This window comes from Aquila chrysaetos, chromosome 13, assembly GCF_900496995.4.
Source record: "Aquila chrysaetos chrysaetos chromosome 13, bAquChr1.4, whole genome shotgun sequence".
Lineage (NCBI taxonomy): Eukaryota > Metazoa > Chordata > Aves > Accipitriformes > Accipitridae > Aquila > Aquila chrysaetos.
In genome coordinates, this window is record NC_044016.1 from 12525873 (window position 1) to 12548000 (window position 22128).

A 22128-nucleotide genomic window follows, 5' to 3' on the forward strand; every position below is an offset into this window, starting at 1 on the left:
AAGTATTTTTACCTCCACACCAAAACCCTCAAATCATCTGATCTGTCAGTAATTAGGTATGAGTTACCAGGCCTCCTGCCTTCATCCTTTCCTCCCCTATTTTAGATGTTTCTCATGCCCACTGTTTGCACCTTGCTCTAAGCTAGATGTTTACACTTACAGACTTCCTTAACTCTATAAACTCTCCTGGACTATTCAGAGGACCTAGAACCAAGTGTTGGAGCTTGGAGGGACAAGGACTGAAAGCAGACAGGGTACTAACAACCACACAGGTTACTGGGGTATTGATCTGATTGAAACTGCTGCACGGTACTGCACAGCCATAAAATAAGCAGGAATGCGATCTACTTCAGTAAGGCATCTGATCACGTACTATGCAGACGTGACGATCTGAGAAAATTTTGTAATTTAGGACTTCAGATTAAAGTTAAGGGATTATTGTTTTGACATGCTGTATCACAACCACCTCAAAAACATTTTGGACCCAGGCAAAGTCAAGCAAGCTGACCCTGAGCACAAAGATGAGCCAAAGAGCTGGGACCTTCAGGAGAGGATTCAGAACACTTCAGTCCCCAGAACACTCCACACAATAAAGTAGCCAAGGAAGAGAAGCGCATGCAAGCTTTCCTGCCCACGGGGACGAAGGGAGTCGTTCTGTATTCCACCGTGCTAACCCAGACAGGTTATTCTGAGCAGCTGTTCCTAGAATCCCATGTTATAAGAACTACCTACTGTCGGAACTAGTACTTTCAGGAAGAGAAGGCACAAAAGCAGAGGAGGTCCCATAACAGACTGCATCTTCTGGGATGCGCATTTCCTAGAACGGGACCTTCTTCCAATAACCATAAAGGCAGCCTCATAGACTGCCATGCCACTCCCTGAAACACCTGCCATGCAGAGAAAGACGTTATAGAGAAAGCACAGCTTAGACGTGCAACCCGTCATCCGTTCCCAAGCGTAGCGAGGTCCAAGTGAAGTACAAGCGCAGAAAGACAAACTACAGCTCTGCGGATGTCGCCAGGCAGCTCCTCGTGCCTGCATTTAGGTCGAGTACACTCGAGCAGGCTCCAGGTGCCGCCGGTTTCTGAGCGACCGTGGGCGCACCGGCCCGGGGCGCAGCGGCCCGGGGCTGAGGCACCGCGATCCCCCACGGCGAGACCGCAGCCCCGCAGGCAGCGCCAGGGCAAGGCCGCCCCCTGGCGGCGGCCAGGGCCGCGCCGGCGCAGCCGCCCGGCCGGGTGCTGGGGCGGGCCCGGCTGAAACTGGCGGCAGGGGCGGGAAACTCGAGCGCCCTTTGGGAAGGCCGGCTCCCCGGGGACGGCTCTGGCGCTGAAGCAGCAGGCAGCCAGCAGTAAAGCCCTCGTAATTGAAGGGTTTATTTTCTCCTGCATGCGGCACGGAAAACAGGGCAGGAGGTTCGCAACACGTCCCTTTTTAAGGGGGAGGATGCGAGGTAAGTAACCTCAGAGCAGCAGCGATTCAGATTATAAAGGTTTAGTCTGAATCATGTGCTGGCTAAGATGTAATTTACGGCAGCTGTGCTGCATACAACTCATTTACCAGAAGCTGGGAGTAGCAAAGAATGCTCTTTTCATCCTATTTTTTCCACGTTTTTTTCCAGCACCGGTCTACATCTTAATTCCAATATACTCCCACGCAAAAATAGCACGCAGCTTACTGAAACACATCTAAAACATAAAACATGAAATAACTTTGAGATTGAAGTTTATACCAACCACATCCTACTGTTTGGAAGTTGTGACCGTGTCTCTTAGCACGCCAAAGTACAAATATGGGTCACAACACATGGAAGAAAGAAAGACAACATTACAAGCGAGAAAGACGAACTAATAGAAAAGAAAACAAACTTAAGCAGAAATCTGTAAATTTATACTCCGGGTCATATAAAATCCTTATACATGTGTTTAGCTTTAACTACAAGTGCTTGGTGGAACTGGAAGCACTACATAAATAATACTTTTTTAATATAAATAACATCTTACATATTCAGTTTTGTGACTCTGAAATACAGGTTGCTGCAGTTACGAAAGACGCAAAGTCCCTTGGACTGAAATCATGTGTAAACTCCAGCCAAATTCTGGCCCTTATAGTCAAAGTCAGGGACAAAAATGTTCCTGTGATATAATTTCCTGGACTTCACAAAGAATAAATTCAGAATCCTTACAAATCTCAGGTGGTTCAACACTCCTGGGCACATACTTTCTTCTATTATATTGAAATACAACCTTTGATCCAGCCCCATTAAACTACTCAGTAAAATTACTTAAAGGCGGCCTGAACTGAATCTCAAAATACTTCAGCTTCCACAAACAGCGCATTTCTTGCTCATAGATAGTAACTCAAACACCCTGCAACAAAAATAACAAACTGTTTTAATTCACAGTTGCAACACATAAACATGATGAGATCTGTACCTTGTTAATCCCGACTTCCCCACTCCAACAGTTTAAGTTAAATGTCACATTTACATAACATTTACATAAAGATTCAGTTTTGTTTATACAAAACCCAGCCTTATTTTTGCAACATGCTGAATGCTAATTCATTATGTAACAACAGATTGTTTGCTCTATTAAAAAAAAGGTTTAATTCTGAGAAGGTGTTTGAGAGAGTGCAGTTGCTCTGAAGCAATTTAGCATCATTCTTCATTACTGTCTGATCAAGTTTTTTGGGTTTGTTTTTGTTTTGCTTGGTTTTTTTTAAAACAAACTTGAGTTTTTGGACACTGTCCCACCCTAAGAAAGACACCCTAACTGATTTTATACACCTTGGTCACTTGTACAGTTCATACTTAGCCCTGTACACACACAGCAGAACGTTGACAGAGCCTCCCACCGCAACACACGGGAGTTTAACTATGGACTTTAACAGCGGTAAGGCTGGATCTTGTAGTTGGGAACATTTTAGAAGCTTCCAAGCACTGTCCAGTTTGATTTTTTTTTTTTTAATATCACTTCAGTGTTATCACTGCTTTCAACAGGAGCACAATTATACTGGTGCTGACCCCTTCAAAAATTGCCAACACCAGCAAACATTGCAAAACTTCCAGCACATCTGAAAGCAGAGCTCACAGCAGTCTGCGATGCAGATGGATGTAACTGCAGTATTTTGTAAAAAGAGCTACAGCTTTCAGCTCCTTCACGCTGGGGTCTCTATGGATAGATTGATTGCTGTTCTCTTCTGTATTTTAGAGCTTTAAAATGATTTTTGCAGAAATCCTAAGGCCCTATATTGAAAGTAAATTTAAACAAGAAATAATTCCTAAGCTAATACCACTACCTCTTCACAGTAATAAAATAAACACTTTAGCCTTAAAACTACTTATAGATTAGACACAAAGCCAGTCAATCACATCTAGTGATTACTACAATTGCTTTTATTAGCAATAAGACTACATACTTGGGTTTTCAATGTGCTAACTTAATCACAAAATTTCAAATAAGTCTCTACAAGGGCTGTCTCCAGCACATCACAAGATATACAAAAGATGGCAAGAATCACCTTTTGTTCTTCCTAGCTCTCTGGCTAAGGAGGTATTGTTACAGTGGGGCTTGTTTTGTCCAAAAGGATGTTTTTGTAATGTAACTTGGAAACAGCCTGTTTCTGCATTAGTCTGCTCTAGAAGTTTGTTTCACAGCTGAACACCCTTGACTGAAAACGCTGCTTCTGCTACTTCCACTGGCTTTATCTGCACTGCTCCAGAAGAGTACAGTCATCCAAGGGAGTCAAGACTGGTGAATACTTGCTAGAGCCTCGTGCCCTACTAGTCCTCGCCTGGTTTAAAGGCTAGGGATTGGAGGCAGAAAGGACCCCAAAGAGAATGCAAGTACAGCAGTTGCACATATCCTACACACAGTGGTCCCACCTGCACGTGACAAACTAAGTACCAGCATCACTGGATCCTTCCCCAGGAAGCATATCAGTAGATTCAAGTGGAATGATGCAGTGCATCACTTGTGTCTTTTGCAGTTTTTACTCTGTACATTACTTTGATTATTGCTGATAGATATAAATTGTTTTCCTTCATCCAGATACATTGCTGCTTAATCAATACAGCACCTTTGTGCCAGCACTGATCCAAGTGAGAAAAATGAGATAAAGACATAAAGTTGTCATAAGACATACCACAGGTAACGCTAAAGAAGAGAGCATTGACTATTCAGTGGGTCTCCCATAGAAGCACAGGCCACACATAGAAGTGAAACACATCTGCTCCAACCAGTCCTGCAGGACTCCCAGCAAAGCAGTACAAAGATTGGCAAAATTGTTTAGGATTAACCTCATTTGGAATAGATCAGCCAAATCCACGCAATGCAGAAATTGCCCCTTGGGGCACTGTGTTTTTCTCAAGGTGTCTGAAGGAAGGCAAGGGCAGCACCGTGGCCATTGTTTATGGCAAGAGACTAAGGTTACATGCTGACTAAAAGCACGGCCTGAAAAAGAGAAGGGAAGTCCCAAGCGTAAAAGCTACTGGGGAAATACTAGGGGACTGCGTACAGCACAGGAAGACCAAGTTGGTGTACTTGTATCCACACCACCTATCAGAAAGGGTCTGTGGCATGAACGATCGCCAGAACCATGCTCAGATTTTAAGCAGGGGCATAGGTCTCTTCAGCTTGGGATAGCTTGAATATCTTTGAGCTTTTCAGTAAGTCTACACTTCCCATAGGGGTTAATGCTTAGATAGTGAGTGACTTCTCACCATCTCAGTAAAGAGTTGTGATGTCTTTCAGGGGGAAGTGTCTGCAGCTTTAAAAAATTTGACCTCACAGGAACTAATCTCAGTGGTACCTTTCTGAACAGAGTAGAACAACAAGGAAATAAATTTTACTTAAACCAGTTATCAGATAAGTTCATTAACATTCTTTTGGGTAGCATGGAAATATGTAGGGTCCTACGGTATTCCACAGAGAATGAAAACAGGAGTTGAGCCAGCTGATGAACAGACTTTTCCTTACCTTCTTTCATGAATGTACCTTACTTAGAACCATAATCCCTCTTTTGCCATGGAACCATTCTGCCCTTACATGGAGGTGCCCCATTTCTAACTAAAAATCAACAGAGGTGGCAACACATACTAAACTTTGATCCCAGAGCTAAACTATGCCTTGCTTCACTTAAGAAAACTAGAAAAGGGGAAGATTTTCAAGTGTTGCATTTGGAGAACCTTTGCACAAGGTAGTAAGCTAAACCTAAATAACCTGCAACTTGAAACAAGCTAAAGTAATTGCAAACCATGGGGTGAGCTGTGAGCACTGCTAACAGATGGACACCTTTGGGAGACATTGGGGGTGCACAGTCCTGCAGCTCTTTTCACAGCCAGATCTGTACTGAAATGAGTATGATTCACACTTTTTCCACAGCACAGCAGTGCTGAAAGTGTGGAGATTTTTCAAAAGGATCATGCCTCCAGAAACTGTCATTCTTCTCCACTGCCCTCATCAGCATTGCCCTAAAGGAAGCACTGTTTGGCATTAGAACAGTAAATATTCTCATGTGTTCACAATTTTATTTCATCCAATGCCCTGTTCTCAGCACTGGATGAAATGCCTGGATAAAATAGCTTCAGTGAGCAAACAGCACCAGGCAGCCTCTCTCTTGCTCTTTACCCTCTAAACTGCTACCCCAAAGGCTATTTTTATGCATTTTGAACTCTAAAAATATACCCATTGCTCCATTCTGAGGATGCTTAGATTTAGAAGGAACAGGGTTGTTTTTCCTGTAGTCACAATGAAAAAATATTACTATGTTTGTATAGTGCTTGTGTGACAAATAACATGGATCAATAATTTTGCTGATCTTAAAAGAAGTAACAAATACTTTCTTTTATATCATTGTGTGAAAACAGTGGGCAAGTAACCTTCCAAGTATGGTAGTACATTTTTAATGGATAGTATCAAAACTCAGTTTTCATCATGAAATTACTGATCTTTCCCCCATGAACTTCCAGGATCCCTGCTTCAAACACTATGGTATAGCTAACAAATGTTCAAGGCCCAGACCCTGACGTACTCAACTGCACTTTAGTTTCACAGTAGTTCCATGATGCCACCATATTTCAGCATGCAAGTAAAGTGATCAGAAATCTAGTCTTACAATCCAGTTCAGCCCAAGCCAGTAAACACCACATAATTAGCCATTTCAGTATAATACACACTTTTCAATAACAAATACATTTTTCAAAGATGGGATTTTTAAACCTAAGCTATCTTAAAAACCATATCAGAAGCATAGTTCAAGCCACAGCTAGATGGATGGACAGAAATTATTTTATATTTATTTTTTTCTAAGAATACAGAAGCAGCTGTGTGGCTGTAATTTGTAAAAGGAACTAGGCCTTAAGCCTCATTGTTTTAAGACTATTAGCCTTATTGTTTTAAGACTATTCATATTAGACATATAACTAATGATTAGATATTGGTTTAGATATGATTAATAGAATGCAGGTGCATATAAAACAATATCTATGAGCTGCATAATTGTTCTATGAGACTCCCTCTTCATGGCTGGCTTAGAATCCAGTCAAGCTGAATCAACAGAGGAAGGATCATACATCTTAGACCTAAGATATCAGAGTAAGTGATTAACTTTAGAACAAGATAAATTAATAAAATAACCTGAGTAGTTTCTTTAGAAATTCATAGGTACCTTTGAAGTGTAAGAAGATAAGTGATGATGATGACTTTCTCCCTGTGACCACCAATCTCAGAAGAACTGAGACATGAGAATGGAGAATGGATGAGATAAGATGATGAATGATAACGACATGAGAACAGAGAATTGGCTGGAAAATTACAGACACTTTGGATTGGGACAATCGGTGGCAAAAGGGTATATAAGATTTGCAAACTTTTGGAAGTGCGCCATTCACTGCGGTGGTGGCCCAACTCTGAGTTGTTAATAAAGCAAACCTAGAGAAACCCACGGTTAAAAATTCTTTAACATAATTCTCTGTCATACTTCGTGTCATGGCTTGGGCAAGCCATTGACTGTGTATGCCAGGCTATGTACAGCCCTAGTCCCTTCAATCAGCATTTTAATAAGTAATTGGGCACAGATTGTCCTTTTAGCAGAGACTGGTTTTAGTTTTGTTGACCTTGCATTTTATATCTGAAAGCATCATACTGGGTTCCCTGTTCCAATGCAGGGTGGCGTCCTTATATTTAAATCAATATAACATCTCTTGAACATTTTAAATCTCAATTCATACATTTTCAACACTTCCTGCAACTCTGGTTTGTTTGGGTTTTGATTGGGTTTGGGGTTTTTTTGCCCCCACTGTTGGTATTTCACACATAGAAACCCAAAGTGTGAAGAGGACCATGTATGACAGATACTATATGAACACAGAAGAATATAGAATCATAGAATCATTTAGGTTGGAAAAGACCTTCAAGATCATCGAGTCCAACCATCAACCATGACCACTAAACCATGTCCTGAAGTACCCCGTCTACTTGCTTTTTGAATACCTCCAGGGATGGTGACTCAACCACTTCCCTGGGCAGCCTGTTCCAATGTCTGACAACCCTCTCAGTAAAAAAAATTTTTCCTAATATCTAACCTAAATCTCCCTTGCTGCAACTTGAGGCCATTTCCTCTCGTCCTATCTCCGGCCACCTGACAGAAGAGACCAGCACCCACCTCACTACAACCCCCCTTCAGGTAGTTGTAGAGAGCGATAAGGTCTCCCCTCAGCCTCCTTTTCTCCAGGCTAAACAGCCCCAGTTCCCTCAGCTGCTCCTCATAAGACTTGTGCTCCAGGCCCTTCACCAACTTTGTTGCCCTTCTCTGGACATGCTCCAGCAACTCAATGTCTTTCCTGTAGTGAGGGGCCCAACACTGAACACAGTACTCGAGGTGCGGCCTCACCAGTGCTGAGTACAGGGGAACAATCACATATCTGCAAGTTCTCGGGAGCACAGACTGTCTAAACAGGCAAAACCAAAGGCAATAACTTTCTAAAGGTCATGTGGCAGACCAACAGCAGAGATGTATTTTGGACTAGGAAATAGAGGACTTGGTGTTACATCTACTAAACAAAGGTTTTTTTTTTTGGTTTTTTTTTTTTTTTTTTCAGTTAAGGAAACCTAAGCAAAACTCATACTGCTACAACAGAAGGGAACAGTTTTTCCTCCTTAGCAGTAGAGTTAGAGGGAAACTATCTGATGGCTCCCCAAGTTGTTAACAGGGGTAGGCGACAGACTGAGAATGAAGTATTAAAGCTGTTGAAGGTTAGAACACCACACTGCATAGAACCCACAGTTGGCTTTGAAAAAATGACACATTAGTCAAAGACGACATTCAACTCATTCAAATTCAATGGCTATTTACAGTCCAGGGATTGCATGAGTGCAAAACTCCAATATTGCATCTTCACAGGATGTAAAACAATGCAGTATAAGAGAATAGTATGTTATTACATTCTTTGTATGAAGCAAGTGAAAGCACTTTTTGTGGCAGAAGCATTACCAGGGGCTCAAACTTAGTACATCAATGCTTACCACGATTCTATTCTTGCTTAAGTAGTTGTCCACATTCCCAGGAGACTTTCTTGTGCACTGTATTCCCTTTACAACAGTAGCATATTTTTAAACCATTTCTTAATATGATGATTTCCATTTCTTATATGATTATTTAAAAAAAAAAAAAAAAATCAATCTGCTGGTCAAAATATAGATGAGACTGATTTTGTAGAACTGATACCAGAACTTAAATACATTCAGTAGTCTAAAAACTGTATCTACACACTGAAATACATATATCTTCAGCAATATTGATGCTACGGCTTTAGCGAGGAGAGCTGTCTGTTAAAAGCTGTCATGTTACATGCAAAGAAATACATAAAATAATCCTAATGTTACAAAGCCTACTGCTCAAAGGTTATGAGATGTCAGGTTGGGGGTTTGCCTGTGCAACCTTAGAACAAACCTAATTTTCCCCATGACATAGGCTTTGTGTGATCTTGTATCTTTCATGGTTTTTGTATTTAGTTTAAACCACAAAAGCATGGTGTTCAATATGATACTACTCAGTATTCTTCCCTTTATGATACACCCTTTGTATTATTGTCCAACTGGCACCCAGACTTTGGATACAGAATTACCATTTTTTCCTGGATTTAGCCATAGCACTGATAATCTAAAGGAGCTGAATCTGAAAGGGGTATACTTAGATACTTGAGAGGACAAAGTGAAAAGTGATGCTGAGCCTAAGGCAGAGAAATGCTTCTAGACATATATCATTCTGTCTGGAGCTGTATGCTTCTTTTACTAGCTACAGTCAAGAGCAATTAGCAGGGTTCTGAAAACATTAGAAAATACATGCTTCAAGTGAGCGACCAGAGGAGCGAAAAGCAATCAGGAGCAACCAACTTGTTTGAGCTCTGGGAGCCTGTGAATTGGTGCCAAAAACCTCTGCATTAAGGCCACAAGGACTCATGAGTGTGAAGGCTTAACAGAGTCTTTATGCAGAAAATATGACAAAGTAGCCTAAATGAGTTCAGTAGCAAGGCCAAATCAAGGGAAGCCTAACATCACCTGATCCTTATGGTGGGACCCAAACAGCATGCTCTGGCTCACATACTGGGTTCATTCTTCCAAGATAAAAGTTCTTCACAGATGGATATTGCAACATTTTAGTGGGATGAAATAACTGAGAGAATGAACTCTCTAAGGGCCTAAAGACCATGGCAAATTTAATCTTCATGGTGCGTATCACACTTCTTTGTAAAGATCAGTAGATAGTGATAGGTATGTTATTAAAAATGATTGCAAACACATCTTAGTGAACACCTCTGTCTTTGCTCACATAAAAGAACTCCAAACAGCAAAACCAGTTCCTCAGTGTAGCATTCAAATGCATTAACCTCCCTTTTCTTGTTGAAGTGCTCTGCTTTAATCACTGCATTCCTCTAAATGTCAGACAAAACACAACAATTATTCCACTTTTCTTATTCATCTTCAGAACATAGTCCAACCCATGCATCGAATCAATCAAGTTTTCTGTTGAGAAGATAAAACTCCCCTCCACAGTCACAGTTTTCTATAAAATTCAAGCCTTTATTAGAAGGTATGAAGGTACTTGAGTTACCAGTGGAAAAAACTTGAAAATGTTTTTCTTCAATACAAGAAAAATTAAGATTTCCTCAGGAATGAGTGGAACACTGCCACTGAAGTTTCCTGAAGGACACCTGAGGAGGTTCCTTAAAGAATAACATTGGGTAGCTATCCAAGCCAAATAGTTAAAGTTTCTCAAACTAATATATAAATGGAAGATGAAAGAGGATCTTGCCATAGAAAACGTCAAGTAGTATTGAGTTCACATGGCTATCTCTACTGATAACAACGGAAATGCTTTTTAATATGGAACTGCAATTCAATGTAAGTATTAGCTTACCTGACAAGAAAGCGATGTAGCCCAACGTCAAAACTTCTGCAAGAAAAAAGATTCACCATATTTTAATTATTAAAAAAATACTACTCTGTTGGGTATTGTACGAATACTCTATTTCAAAACAACCAATAATACCAAAAATAAATATAAAACTACTGGAAATGATAAAACTGAAGCAAAAGTGTAATACACAACTTCCTTTCTGTAATGACATGTGAAATTTAAGATCATCATCATATAGAAAGATTTAGATGCATGTTAAAAAGCTCACAAATTCCTTGTTTGAGTATTTCTTCAATAAAGCAGTAACATTCAGAGTAGTATAACGCACATAAAGCATAAATTGTGTGTATTCTGTTACTGGAAATAATTTTTTAAGCATCCTGATGACCAGTGAGTTTGCACGTTTCCTGTCATATGCAGGGAGGTCCTCTAAGCAAAACTACTGTGAAATCCTTTCTTTCTCCTTTTCTGCTCTGTACTGCATTAAAATGCAAGTGATTGCTGTGAATTGTCTCCATGATACAGAATAATCAAAGAACCCCCTTGTGTCTCCTTCGGATAGACAAAATACACCAAAAAGTGGGCTTTGCAAATGTGTTCCACTCAGATCTGGTGAGGAAAAGAACTTTGAGGACTTTTGACAGCAAGTACAAGTTAGATCACACTAAATTACATGAACCATGCCCAAAAACTTCAGCATTAACAACATACATTGACAGCGCCAGTGTTTTCCTTTTCTGTTTCCTCCATCCCTCAGCCAGCTAAGGAGAATCAAGCTCATGAACAATGTACTAGCAAATCCTTGACACTACAGGAAGGTATCTGCTGATTTGAGACATCTACCTAATACCTGAACTATATGCCAGTTTTACAAGACTATCAATATAATCCCAGATTAACTGTGTACATAACAGCACAATTAGAAAACGCAAATGTCTTATTTCCAGCACTAGGCTTGCTCTGAAATGGGCTTACATTATGTACACGGAATACATTTTGGTATATACTAATCTCTTAAGCATCCTGTTCCAAAAAAACCTAACTGATCATTTGAGTACAACATGATTTTAACAGTATTGCTTGCAGCATGCTGCCTTCTACCTGAAACAGCAAGAGAAGTCATCAGATAGTTAACATCATCCTGATAACAGCAGCAAGATAAGAAGCTGTAGAAATTCTAGGAGTTAACAGGGAGGTAAAGTCCACTGGTTCAGCAGGGTGGAGAGGAGGGGAGTGAATTTCTCACTCAAAAGATGCCTTACAACAGAAAAAATATTCTCCCAGGAACATGCACGTGGTCATCATTAAACCTATATTTTCACATTCCTTTCCTAAAATCATTCCCCATTTTACATTATTGTTATGTTACTGTGTAATTATACTGCATGAAGTGTATGCAGTTATCTTTCTCCATTCCTCCTGCCCAGACACATACTGTAATTTGGCTCCCTTCTTCACTAAAATATTAATATCTGTGTCGTACAGACAGTCCTTTGTATCAGAGCAGCCCACAGTCTGTATTTATAGCTCTGAAACCCTTTTATTCCTACAACCAAGCACTTCAGTATGTTTGTGCTGGGATGGGGAGAAGAAATTTGTACCGTTCCAGGGAACAGCTGTATGCTAAACAACCATCTTGCACATCTTCAGCCAAGCTCATCTTTTCAAGTTCTCCTAGCTACTCTCTGATGGCAATGACTGAATCTGCTATTATCTCTGAAGGGACGCAACAACAGAGCTTCTCATGGACAGGCACGTGGACCATAAAAGTATCACCACTTTTGACAGAGAACCAAAAGCCAAAGGACTTGGTCTACAATGAGCATGGAAACTGAATGGTTCTGCTAACTTCAGATGATCAGAGCTGAAGGAGGCTGAGTTGGACAAAGATAAGGCAGAGTAGATTCAGACAGGGAGGGAAAGTGAGACAGTTTGCTGTGGACTTACATGCCACCTTTTCTCTCATTTTTCACTCTTTCCAAAACATAATGCACTTGCTATTAAAAAACATATTTATAACTATTTCATATTGGCTTTAGCTATTAAAATATTTCCACAAAATATTCAATAAATATTGAAAACTAACATGCATTGAACCAATTTGTTAGAATAAATAAAAGGAGGAAAAAGATCAGAGCCACACTAGGTGTATCTCGGCATAGATAAACAGGCCCCATTATTCCTCAGTTTAATGCTATACTGATACATTGCAACTGACTACTTAAGATCCCGAATTCTCAACAGTGTAAGCAGTCATTTAAAGATGTAACTACACTATGACCAACAGAATTACAAGAATATGCATAGCATCAGAGTGTGCACCTAGATCTTAAAGACACCTCAGGACAGCACCATTGAATAGTTCTAAAAGCAAGAACAACAAGGGCGAACAATTTCAAACTGTAAATGGGAGAAATAGTTGCGTTACTTAAGGCTATGGATATTGAGTACATACACTTCTAAGCACCTAGGATAATGAATAGAGACATTGTGCAAGGCAAAAATACTGAAAAGCTAGGATAACGAGAGGCTGGTTTTGACAAAACACTACCACAGACACTTTCAGCCATTCTGCTTGTTCGTATTTAAATACATACTGCATTGAAGTCTACAAGTGAAGTGAAAATACAGTAAAGTAGCAATGCAAACAGATCTGGTAGATGTAATTAATCCCTCCATTCTCAGATGGAAAAGTTAACAAGATGTAAAGAGGGTTTATATAGCAGTGTTCAGACTGCAACTTGGGGGTAGAATAAGCAACTTCATTAAATGAAAAAAGAGAACAAGTAATTGCACTGCATTTGTCTTAAAAATTTCATAGTGATCCCTTCAATGTCACAGGAATCTACCCATCAGGCATGACAGAGTGCCCCCCCAATTAACTCAGATTTACAGCTGCCATATGCACATGGACATGATTATCTACTGCCTATAAAGTACACCCATATTTACTTGATATTGCAATATAATTTATAATCAACTTCATTCAGCTTGTTCAATCCTGAGCTTCTCTGCAAAATACAGGATTTATGTGGTAGCCCTTGCCATTTAGGGTGCCTCAGTTACATAAAAGTTTCACAAACACCTTTTGAAATCCTGTAACAAGTACAATTTTTTGAAATGAAGGTTTTCATTAACATCTAAAACAACAAGGGAAAAGATATCCATAGCAATACGAGTAAAATATTATTTGCCAGTTAAGTTCTCTATACTGCTCAAATGTCAGAAGCAATATAATGGTGGGTTTTTGGTTTCTTTTTTTTGAGAAATAATGGGTAAAATCTAGTTTATCAGATAGTAATGGTAGTCTTTGAAGAAGGCAAAATCTTGACTAGTGAGTGGAACAATAAAGGGGAGATATACTTAACCTCCATTTTGTAATCATGTTACTCACTCCAGACAATTTGATATCTTTTCTTTATAAAAAGTCTCAATTCTGTTCCTCTGAACAGCAGTTTTGAATCACAGTTCTGTATGCAACTTCAATGCTTTTGTTAAGCATAGAAGTTCTAGTTTCTTATACATTTCAACAAAAGATTATACATATAATTCTTCCTAACCAAATTCATCTTTTCCCAGTACATCAACTAGAAAGATGACCAACAACATACATATACTAAACGAACAAGGACCTTTTCCAAAATATGATCTTCAAAATCTCTGCCTGCAAGCACAAATCTCTCTCCTCAAGGTGCATTTTCAAAATTATTTCAGACACGCAGTTTCTGCTTTGAAAGCTAAGTGCATAATGCAACAAGCTGCCTCCAATTTTACATTCAGCACAAAGCTGATGGGGGGGGAGAAGAGAAAGAGTCCTCTTGTATAGAAAAGATATGAGAAGGCAGAAACATGCTGGTATGAACCACAGTCAGTACCAACAGCACATGCACTGAAATTTTAATCCTGATGATTCCCAGAAAAAAATTACAAAACCCCTTTTTGTCCTCAGGATGCAAAAAGGCATATATACATATCTGAAAGCCAAATGAGCAAAACTGCGACAAGTTTCTATACATGCTGCAATTAGGGTATCAGAGAAGACAGTCATCTGTTACCCCCCGTCATGGGTACTTTGGACTCCCTCTGAGATTCCCATCTGTCCAATTTCCTTATAGTTGGACCTTATTTTGAAATCCTGTGCCTACCACTTGCCACTTAAGAGTGCTGTAGTGCATCATTCTTGAATTGCATCTTCCTATTGCAGGCTGACACATACCGATATAAATCAGGATCAAAAACTGCTCGACATTCTCCTAGGAGCTGGTTTGCACTTTCCTGGCCACATGCCCTGAGCTCAGCACAGGTCAGCAGACAGGGTGGCTCCCAAGTGGAGCTACAGATTGACATGCAGTGACAGACTCTTGTTTCCCGAGCGTCACTACCCAAATGCCCACCCTGGTCAGCACTCTTTATAAGCACATGTTATCCAATGGATCGTTTATGCTCCCGCTTTCCAAAAAGCTGTGCCTTCCTTTAACTGAGGTCTAAACTGTTATAGACGCTCGTGACAAATTGGAGGAGCCAATTTGTATTAAATAAAAGATCGAATTTATTAGCAAGCGATAAAAGAGCAAAACAGCGCTGGGCGGCCGGGGAGACAGTGCTCCGCCACAAGCTCGCACCCAAACAGGGGAAGAGCCTCTTTATTTATACAGTCTTTTTAGTCCCTGATACGTGAAGGCTGGCTGGTATCTTCAGTATCTTGTGCCATCAGGTGTTAAGTGGTCGTAATTTGCCTTCTGGTGGTTGTTGGGATGAAGGCCGAAGTCTTCCTCAGCTGTTCTTTAGGTGACTCAAGTCCCATTCATGCTCTGTAAACGTTTCTCTACATATGCTAATCATCGGTACTCATGGTCTTAGATAAGTGAAGAATATCCCTACCTCCACATGCGATTTCATGAACAAAGTTAACCCGTTCATTACAATCCCCCCTTTTCTATTTTATCCTGATTTTGTTCATTAAATCGATCTAATACTTCTTTTGTCCGCCCGAGGATAGGATTAATTCCTTCATCCTCTATTTGTTCATATTGTTTTCGTAACAGCATTAAGTGTGCAGCTTCTAAGCGCCCTTTAACAATAGCGATCAACTTATTAAAAATGCATGGCCCAAAAGTCAAAAATAAGATCAACAAGATAAGGGGTCCTGTAATAGTTGACAATAGGGTGGTTAACCAGGGTGAATAATTAAACATAGACTCATACTAGCTCTGTTGTGCTTCCCTGTCTTTCTTCCGTTTTTCTAACCCCTCCCGTAGCTTGGCCATTGTATCTCTAACTACTCCAGTATGGTCAACATATACACAACACTCTTCCCGTAGGGCTGCACATAACCCCCCCTGCTGCATGAACATTAGGTCTAAGCCCCGTCTGTTTTGTAATACTACTTCTGATAAAGACCTAACAGACTGTTCTAGGGCTGTCATGGCTTTTTCTATCCTAGCCAAATCCTCGTCGACTGCTATTCTTAAGGATTGAAATTCTTGATTTTGTTGTATGAGGGAGGTTATTCCTGTACCAGCTCCAGCAGCTCCGACTGCTATGAGGGTTGCTACCGTGAGGGCTGTCAAGGGCTCACGTTTTTGTATGTGATGGGCCTGAGTAGTTTGATAGTTATAAATAAAATCTTCGGGATGGTAAATAAGCTTAGGTATTACAGTTACTTGTAAGATAGTAGTAGTCTGTACAATATTGTTATTATCATCTTCCTCTGTTACGACTGAATTTGGTCTTACACCAGAGGGTTTATTTGGCACCAGCTCTTTCCTTATCGTAATTATTCCCCCTTAATCTGCGCCTGGTTTTCAAAGTCTGACTCCCCATGTTCTCTCGGTTAACCAAGCAGGATCTTTCGGGTTGGTTGCATTAATATAAACATATGGGCAATTTCCACTCCATAGTCCTGTTTGGCTTCCATCCCAACCATGTGAAGCAGGTGTACATCCATGAGGCCCCCACCTTACAGATAGGAATTTATCTGGACCTCCCCTAGGAATCCAATCAGAAGCTATAGTTTTGCAACCCCAATAAACATAATAGTAAGAGTCGGGATGGTTGCAATACCCCTTTCCAGGGTTAGAACTGGGACAAAACTAAAAGCCTAAGTTATGTAGACATGGGTTCCTGGGTATGATTTGACATAAGGATTGATTAAAGCTTGGGGCCCCGGCAGCAATTACTTGCTGTAGTATCTTTTGATCCTCCCACCTATAAAGCGTCTATTTGTAAGGTTGGTGGGGGTTCCCTTTGTCTTGGGTTGTCGCCATTAGCATTAGTAACAGTCCTATCATTCAAGTGCTTAATCTCAAGTTTGAGAAAAGTGGTGTCCCTTTACCCTTGCGACAGGTATTCCAAGGGTGCTGATAATCATTTTGATTTTTGTCTTCATCCCTGGTGAGAGATGGGAGACTTTGGGGAAGCTCTGAGGATGTTTTATTTGGGAGTAATAAGTCAAGAGGCTCCGTGAGCCTTCTCTGGAGGTAGTTCATCAACCTTAATCCCCACAGCAGTACGTCTCTGCCCTCTTCTCTGCCTACTCTGTTGCTTAGAGCAGCGAGGTATACTATCTTCTCAGCAGCAGTCGTATTCTTCAGGGGAACCTCCTTTATATTTACTTTGTTTTGACTTATATGCGTCCCAGTTTGTATCCTTCACTTCCCAAGCTCCCCACCCCACTCTGACCACTGTTCGTCTGCGGGATACTTGCACTATTTCAGTCTTCGTTGGGCATAACTCATTTACATAAAGACAACACCTCTCAGGGTTTATGCCTTTAGCAAAAATATCCCACCATTCTTTGGAGCCTTTTATAATTTTTCCAGTTGATATTCCCATACATAATGCTTGCTCAATTAATTCCTGTTCGTAATTATAACATTCGTGGCAAATGTCACTAGGGGAATACCCATAGGAGCAATGTGTCCACCACTTTTCTCTACAAAGTTTACACCTGTAACATATAAAGATAACATATACAGTGAGGATTTTTACAAAAGACAGTCTCACTCCTCCACTTTTCTTCGGAGCTTGATTTTCAAGCTGTCAGGGTCTTTGGTCACCTCTCAATGAGAACTCCGAATTGGTCCTTTGATCCCGCTTGCATGAGTCTATCCTCGTTCTGTAGTTCATGTGGACACATGTTTAGCTAACATCGGCCGCAAGAGCATTCCAGAGGCCTTTAGAAGACCTTGAACAGAATAAACAAGAAGACTAAAAAAGAAAGACGCCAATTAGAAGAACACAGGTGCACATTCCACGATAAAGGGAACTTGGCACAAAGAACCTCAATTCGGCAGTTTATCTTGACCAATTAGACTGAGACAAGTTTCGCGTGTTTTAATTGGTATAACCAATTATGTCCTATGTTTATGCGCGTGTACAGAGTTAGTATAACCAATTATATCTTATGTTTATGCGCGTGTACAGTGTTGATATAACCAATCATATTTTGTGCTTGTGCGCGTGTACAGTGACTTTGCAGAATTTGTGACTATAAGTATGTGTGTGTTTTAGCAATGAAGTGTCGTCTGTTGTCTGCTCTCAAGATTACAGGCGTTCGTCTACTTCAATCTCCTCAAATGGTGACCCCGACGTGATAGTGGGTCGAGAGAACGCTGGAATTGCTGGAAGTGCGTCCGGAGGAGACTCTAGCCGAACGGTCGTCTAGCCAGCTGGACTGAGCGGACAACTTTCTCCCGGGAGATCAATCACCTGCTCATTTGGAAGTAAGGTGAGCGGCTAGAAAGATTAAAATGGGTGCCCAGATGTCTGTGGAAGAAGGGGCAATTGTACAAATGCTTTCGCATATCCTCTCCATGAGAGGAGTTAAATATGATTCAAATACTTTACGTATGATGCTGAAATGGCTTAAGAACCATGGAGCCCCCACTTCGAATATAGAAGTCTTTGAAATTAAAAATTGGGAAGAAATGGGAAAAGTAATTTGGGACTTTGTATCGCGTGGGGACGTGAAGGCTCAGAAAATCTCCGCTACGTGGAGACTGGTGCTGGAAACGTTGAAAGCCCTTAAGGCAGAAAAGGAGGTGGCTGCTGCTGTAAAAATTTCAATTGAAAATACCCCGGAAAAAGAGAAAAGTGTGTGTGGCGAGGTGGTAAATAATTCGGACAGTGATGAGCAATTAAACACCGAGGGAGATGTCATTAATGAAGGCAACAATCAACTTTTAAGTAACCTGTCTCTCGAGCAGAGACCTATCCCCTCTGCACCTCCCTATGAGGCAGCTACATCCCCAGGAGAGGCTATAAAAAAGCGATGGAAGGACATAAATGATAAAATGTTAACTGAAGGTCTAAATCCTGTGGCTTTTCCAGTTACAGTCAGGCAGAATGCCCCAAACGTGTGGCAACCTTTCAATTGGGATTTAATAAAAGAAGTACGGAAAACAGTAATGGCTAATGGATTGTCTGCTCCGTTTAGTCAGGCATTATTGGAGAATATATTTTCTGGTCAAATTTTAATGGGCTTTGACTGTACACAATTGGCTACTATGATTTTAACCCCGACTCAGCGTCTATTATGGAAGGTGAAATGGGCAGAATTATGTGATTTAGCAGCACTAAAAAATTTGGACCGCCCAGAAGGAGATCCACGATATATGATCACTTCTGCACAAATGATGGGGACTGGTGACTTTGCAGATGTTAATAGGCAGGCAAGGCTACCGGTGGAAGTATTACAAGAATCAGCTTCCTTAGCTCTGAAGGCAATGGTAACCTTGCCTGAAGCCGGAAAGCCACAACAATCATTTACAAGTGTAAGGCAGGGTAATACGGAGCCTTATATGTCCTTTATTGATCGTCTGCGAGATGCTATTGAAAAGCAAATAGATAATGTTGATGCCAAAGAAGCATTGATAATAAAATTGGCCGTGGAAAATGCAAATCCAGACTGTAAAAAAATACTACAATCAATGCCAGGAAGAGTGACGCTAGTAGATATGATAGAGGCCTGTAACAAAGTTGGGTCTTTGGAGCATAAAACTACATTAATGGCCAATGCTTTTGCTGTAGCCATGCGAATGGATACAAAAAATGTTAAGAAATGCTATAAATGTGGACAACCGGGACATTTGCAATTTCAGTGTAAAGAGGGGCGAAACAAACTGGAAGTTGAGCCTAATATATGCCCTCGTTGTCATAAAGGGAGACATTATGCTAACAAATGTAGATCTCGTTTTACAAGTGAAGGTGTAGCTCTGCCACCCCGAGGTACTCAATCGCCGGGAAACTACAAGAAGAGCGCGAGGAGCGGTGCGATGACCCCAACAGCTCCGAAAGGATCCGAGTCACGGCACCAAGTTTGTTATAGACGCTCGTGACAAATTGGAGGAGCCAATTTGTATTAAATAAAAGATCGAATTTATTAGCAAGCGATAAAAGAGCAAAACAGCGCTGGGCGGCCGGGGAGACAGTGCTCCGCCACAAGCTCGCACCCAAACAGGGGAAGAGCCTCTTTATTTATACAGTCTTTTTAGTCCCTGATACGTGAAGGCTGGCTGGTATCTTCAGTATCTTGTGCCATCAGGTGTTAAGTGGTCGTAATTTGCCTTCTGGTGGTTGTTGGGATGAAGGCCGAAGTCTTCCTCAGCTGTTCTTTAGGTGACTCAAGTCCCATTCATGCTCTGTAAACGTTTCTCTACATATGCTAATCATCGGTACTCATGGTCTTAGATAAGTGAAGAATATCCCTACCTCCACATGCGATTTCATGAACAAAGTTAACCCGTTCATTACATAAACTCTGGCTCTTCAACAGAGGAGTTGTGTGAGCCTTTAGTATGCAACTTTTAAATTCAGTGAAGTTATGCCAGCCTATGTTACTGAAGTACCCGACCCCACACCTACCTAGATGAAAACTGCCACACTCATTAGCTGTTAGGGACTACAATTCATGATTCCCATATCATAGCTAAAGGACCACGATCTCACAACAAGGTTTGATTGTGAGACCTCATTCCCAATGACTTACAGCATAAAAAAACCCAAAAGTGCCGAGCACGTGTCAGGATCATGTGAATCAATTTAAAGTTAAGCTCATTACCAGAACTATTTTTTATGAAACTAATTGCAGTAATTTGAGTTTCCAAACCCTGATTTTGTATATCCATATTTTTAAACCATGTGCTGAAGAGAAACCAGCACAGCTTTGTTTTCTGTTAGTTCCTCCCCAGGACTGCTGGGCTGCACGCTATTCCTGGAAACGAAGTACAACAAATCATGCAACGCGTGGCATAATCTGCGAAACTTTTGGCTAACCATGGACTTCAGCAAAGATGCCCACTGCAAGCAGACGGTACATTACCACTCTGAAAAGCAGATAGTGGCACGATTCTAACTTTGGGCCCTACTTTCAGCGGAGTAGATCTAGGTAGATAGTTTTCCATTTGTAAAGAGTTCAAAATCAGTAACATAGATGGAGACAGGTAAATGTGATGCTACGTGCACAGAGACTGTATTGCATTGTAGACAGAAATATCCCGGGCACCTTAAAAACAGTCACGCTGCCACTGGTACGTGAACACTTTTGAACACAGAAGGGAATAGTGTAATTTCTATATGCAGGAAAGGAGTTAGAGCAGCAACAACACCCCACATTTTGCTGGAGCAAACAATATAATAATTGCACTTAAATCTTTTCAAATCAGTTAGTCTAGTTGCCATTTATGGTGGTGATGAAATCCAACAAGTGGGTTATTATAGCTTCAGTACTCTCTACCCTGTGGGTATTCACCATCTCTTAACAAGAAGCATTGTAGTTGCTGCAATGTTTCAACACCAGTTCTCGGCCCTTCCTTTTACAAATGTGGCTAAACTTGCCATTAGAAAGTCTAAGTCATTCACATATCCTCAGAGTAGCCCGTCCTATTTAACTGTTGAACAGTGTTTGCAAGACCAAAACTTCCATTAGCAGTCTTTGCAAATAAATCTAGCATTTTGCCAGTGAGCTGCTGGCTAAGAATCTCTCCTACATCAGAACATTTTGCACTGGAGACTGAGAGGTCACTGAATGACAGCTGCTTTCACTGACACAATGCTCTCAAGTTGCTTCATTGTCCCTCTTTTTCAAGCAATGTCTTACAACAGGGATGCCCAAAAGACTGTGTGAATCGGAACTCCCCTGACAGATGCCCCACCATTTACCAGTTCTATACTACTTTTCTGGATCCTCCTGCTCACCTTTCTTCCAATGTCGCCTGTGGCAACTTCCCCAGCTGGCAATCCCTCAAAGATGAAAGCTTCCAAATCACAAATAATTACAAGTGTGCAACGTAAGTCTGAAACATGTTTTAGAGTCTTGTCTGAAGAATAAGATTACTACAGGGAAAGAAGATAGCAAAGTCTATATGCAGGTTTTGTAAGTGCTATTATTTAATGTCTTGGTGAACTATAAAACTTTGCTAAAGCAAATCCCCTAGAGGGGGTATGCCTACCAAGTAGAATAAGTATTCTTCAAGTAGTGACTGCTACCAATTGATTCATCATCATCCTCATTATTAAAGATCTGGGAAAGCCATCCATATTTTTAAAAGACACTTTTGCCTGTCTATAGCTTGCATGGATTCATACATACTGTTTTCTGCAAGTTTACTTGAAACATACACCTTCATAGCACAGCTTGTCTCTTCAGTGACAATCAGCACAGTTCTTCCTAAATAATATAACTGCCGTCATGCTCAGATACACTATTTA

General features: G+C 40.8%; 1 protein-coding gene across 2 annotated transcripts in view; it reads right to left on the reverse strand.

Moving 5' to 3' along the window:
* HHAT (hedgehog acyltransferase) overlaps nucleotides 1-22128 on the reverse strand; it is a 185164-nt gene that overhangs the window by 126099 nt on the left and 36937 nt on the right. For both annotated transcript variants that reach the window (XM_030035714.2, XM_030035713.2), the window contains exon 9: nucleotides 10420-10455. In XM_030035714.2, the coding sequence (XP_029891574.1) occupies nucleotides 10420-10455 (36 nt within the window). The remainder of the gene's footprint in view (nucleotides 1-10419; nucleotides 10456-22128) is intronic.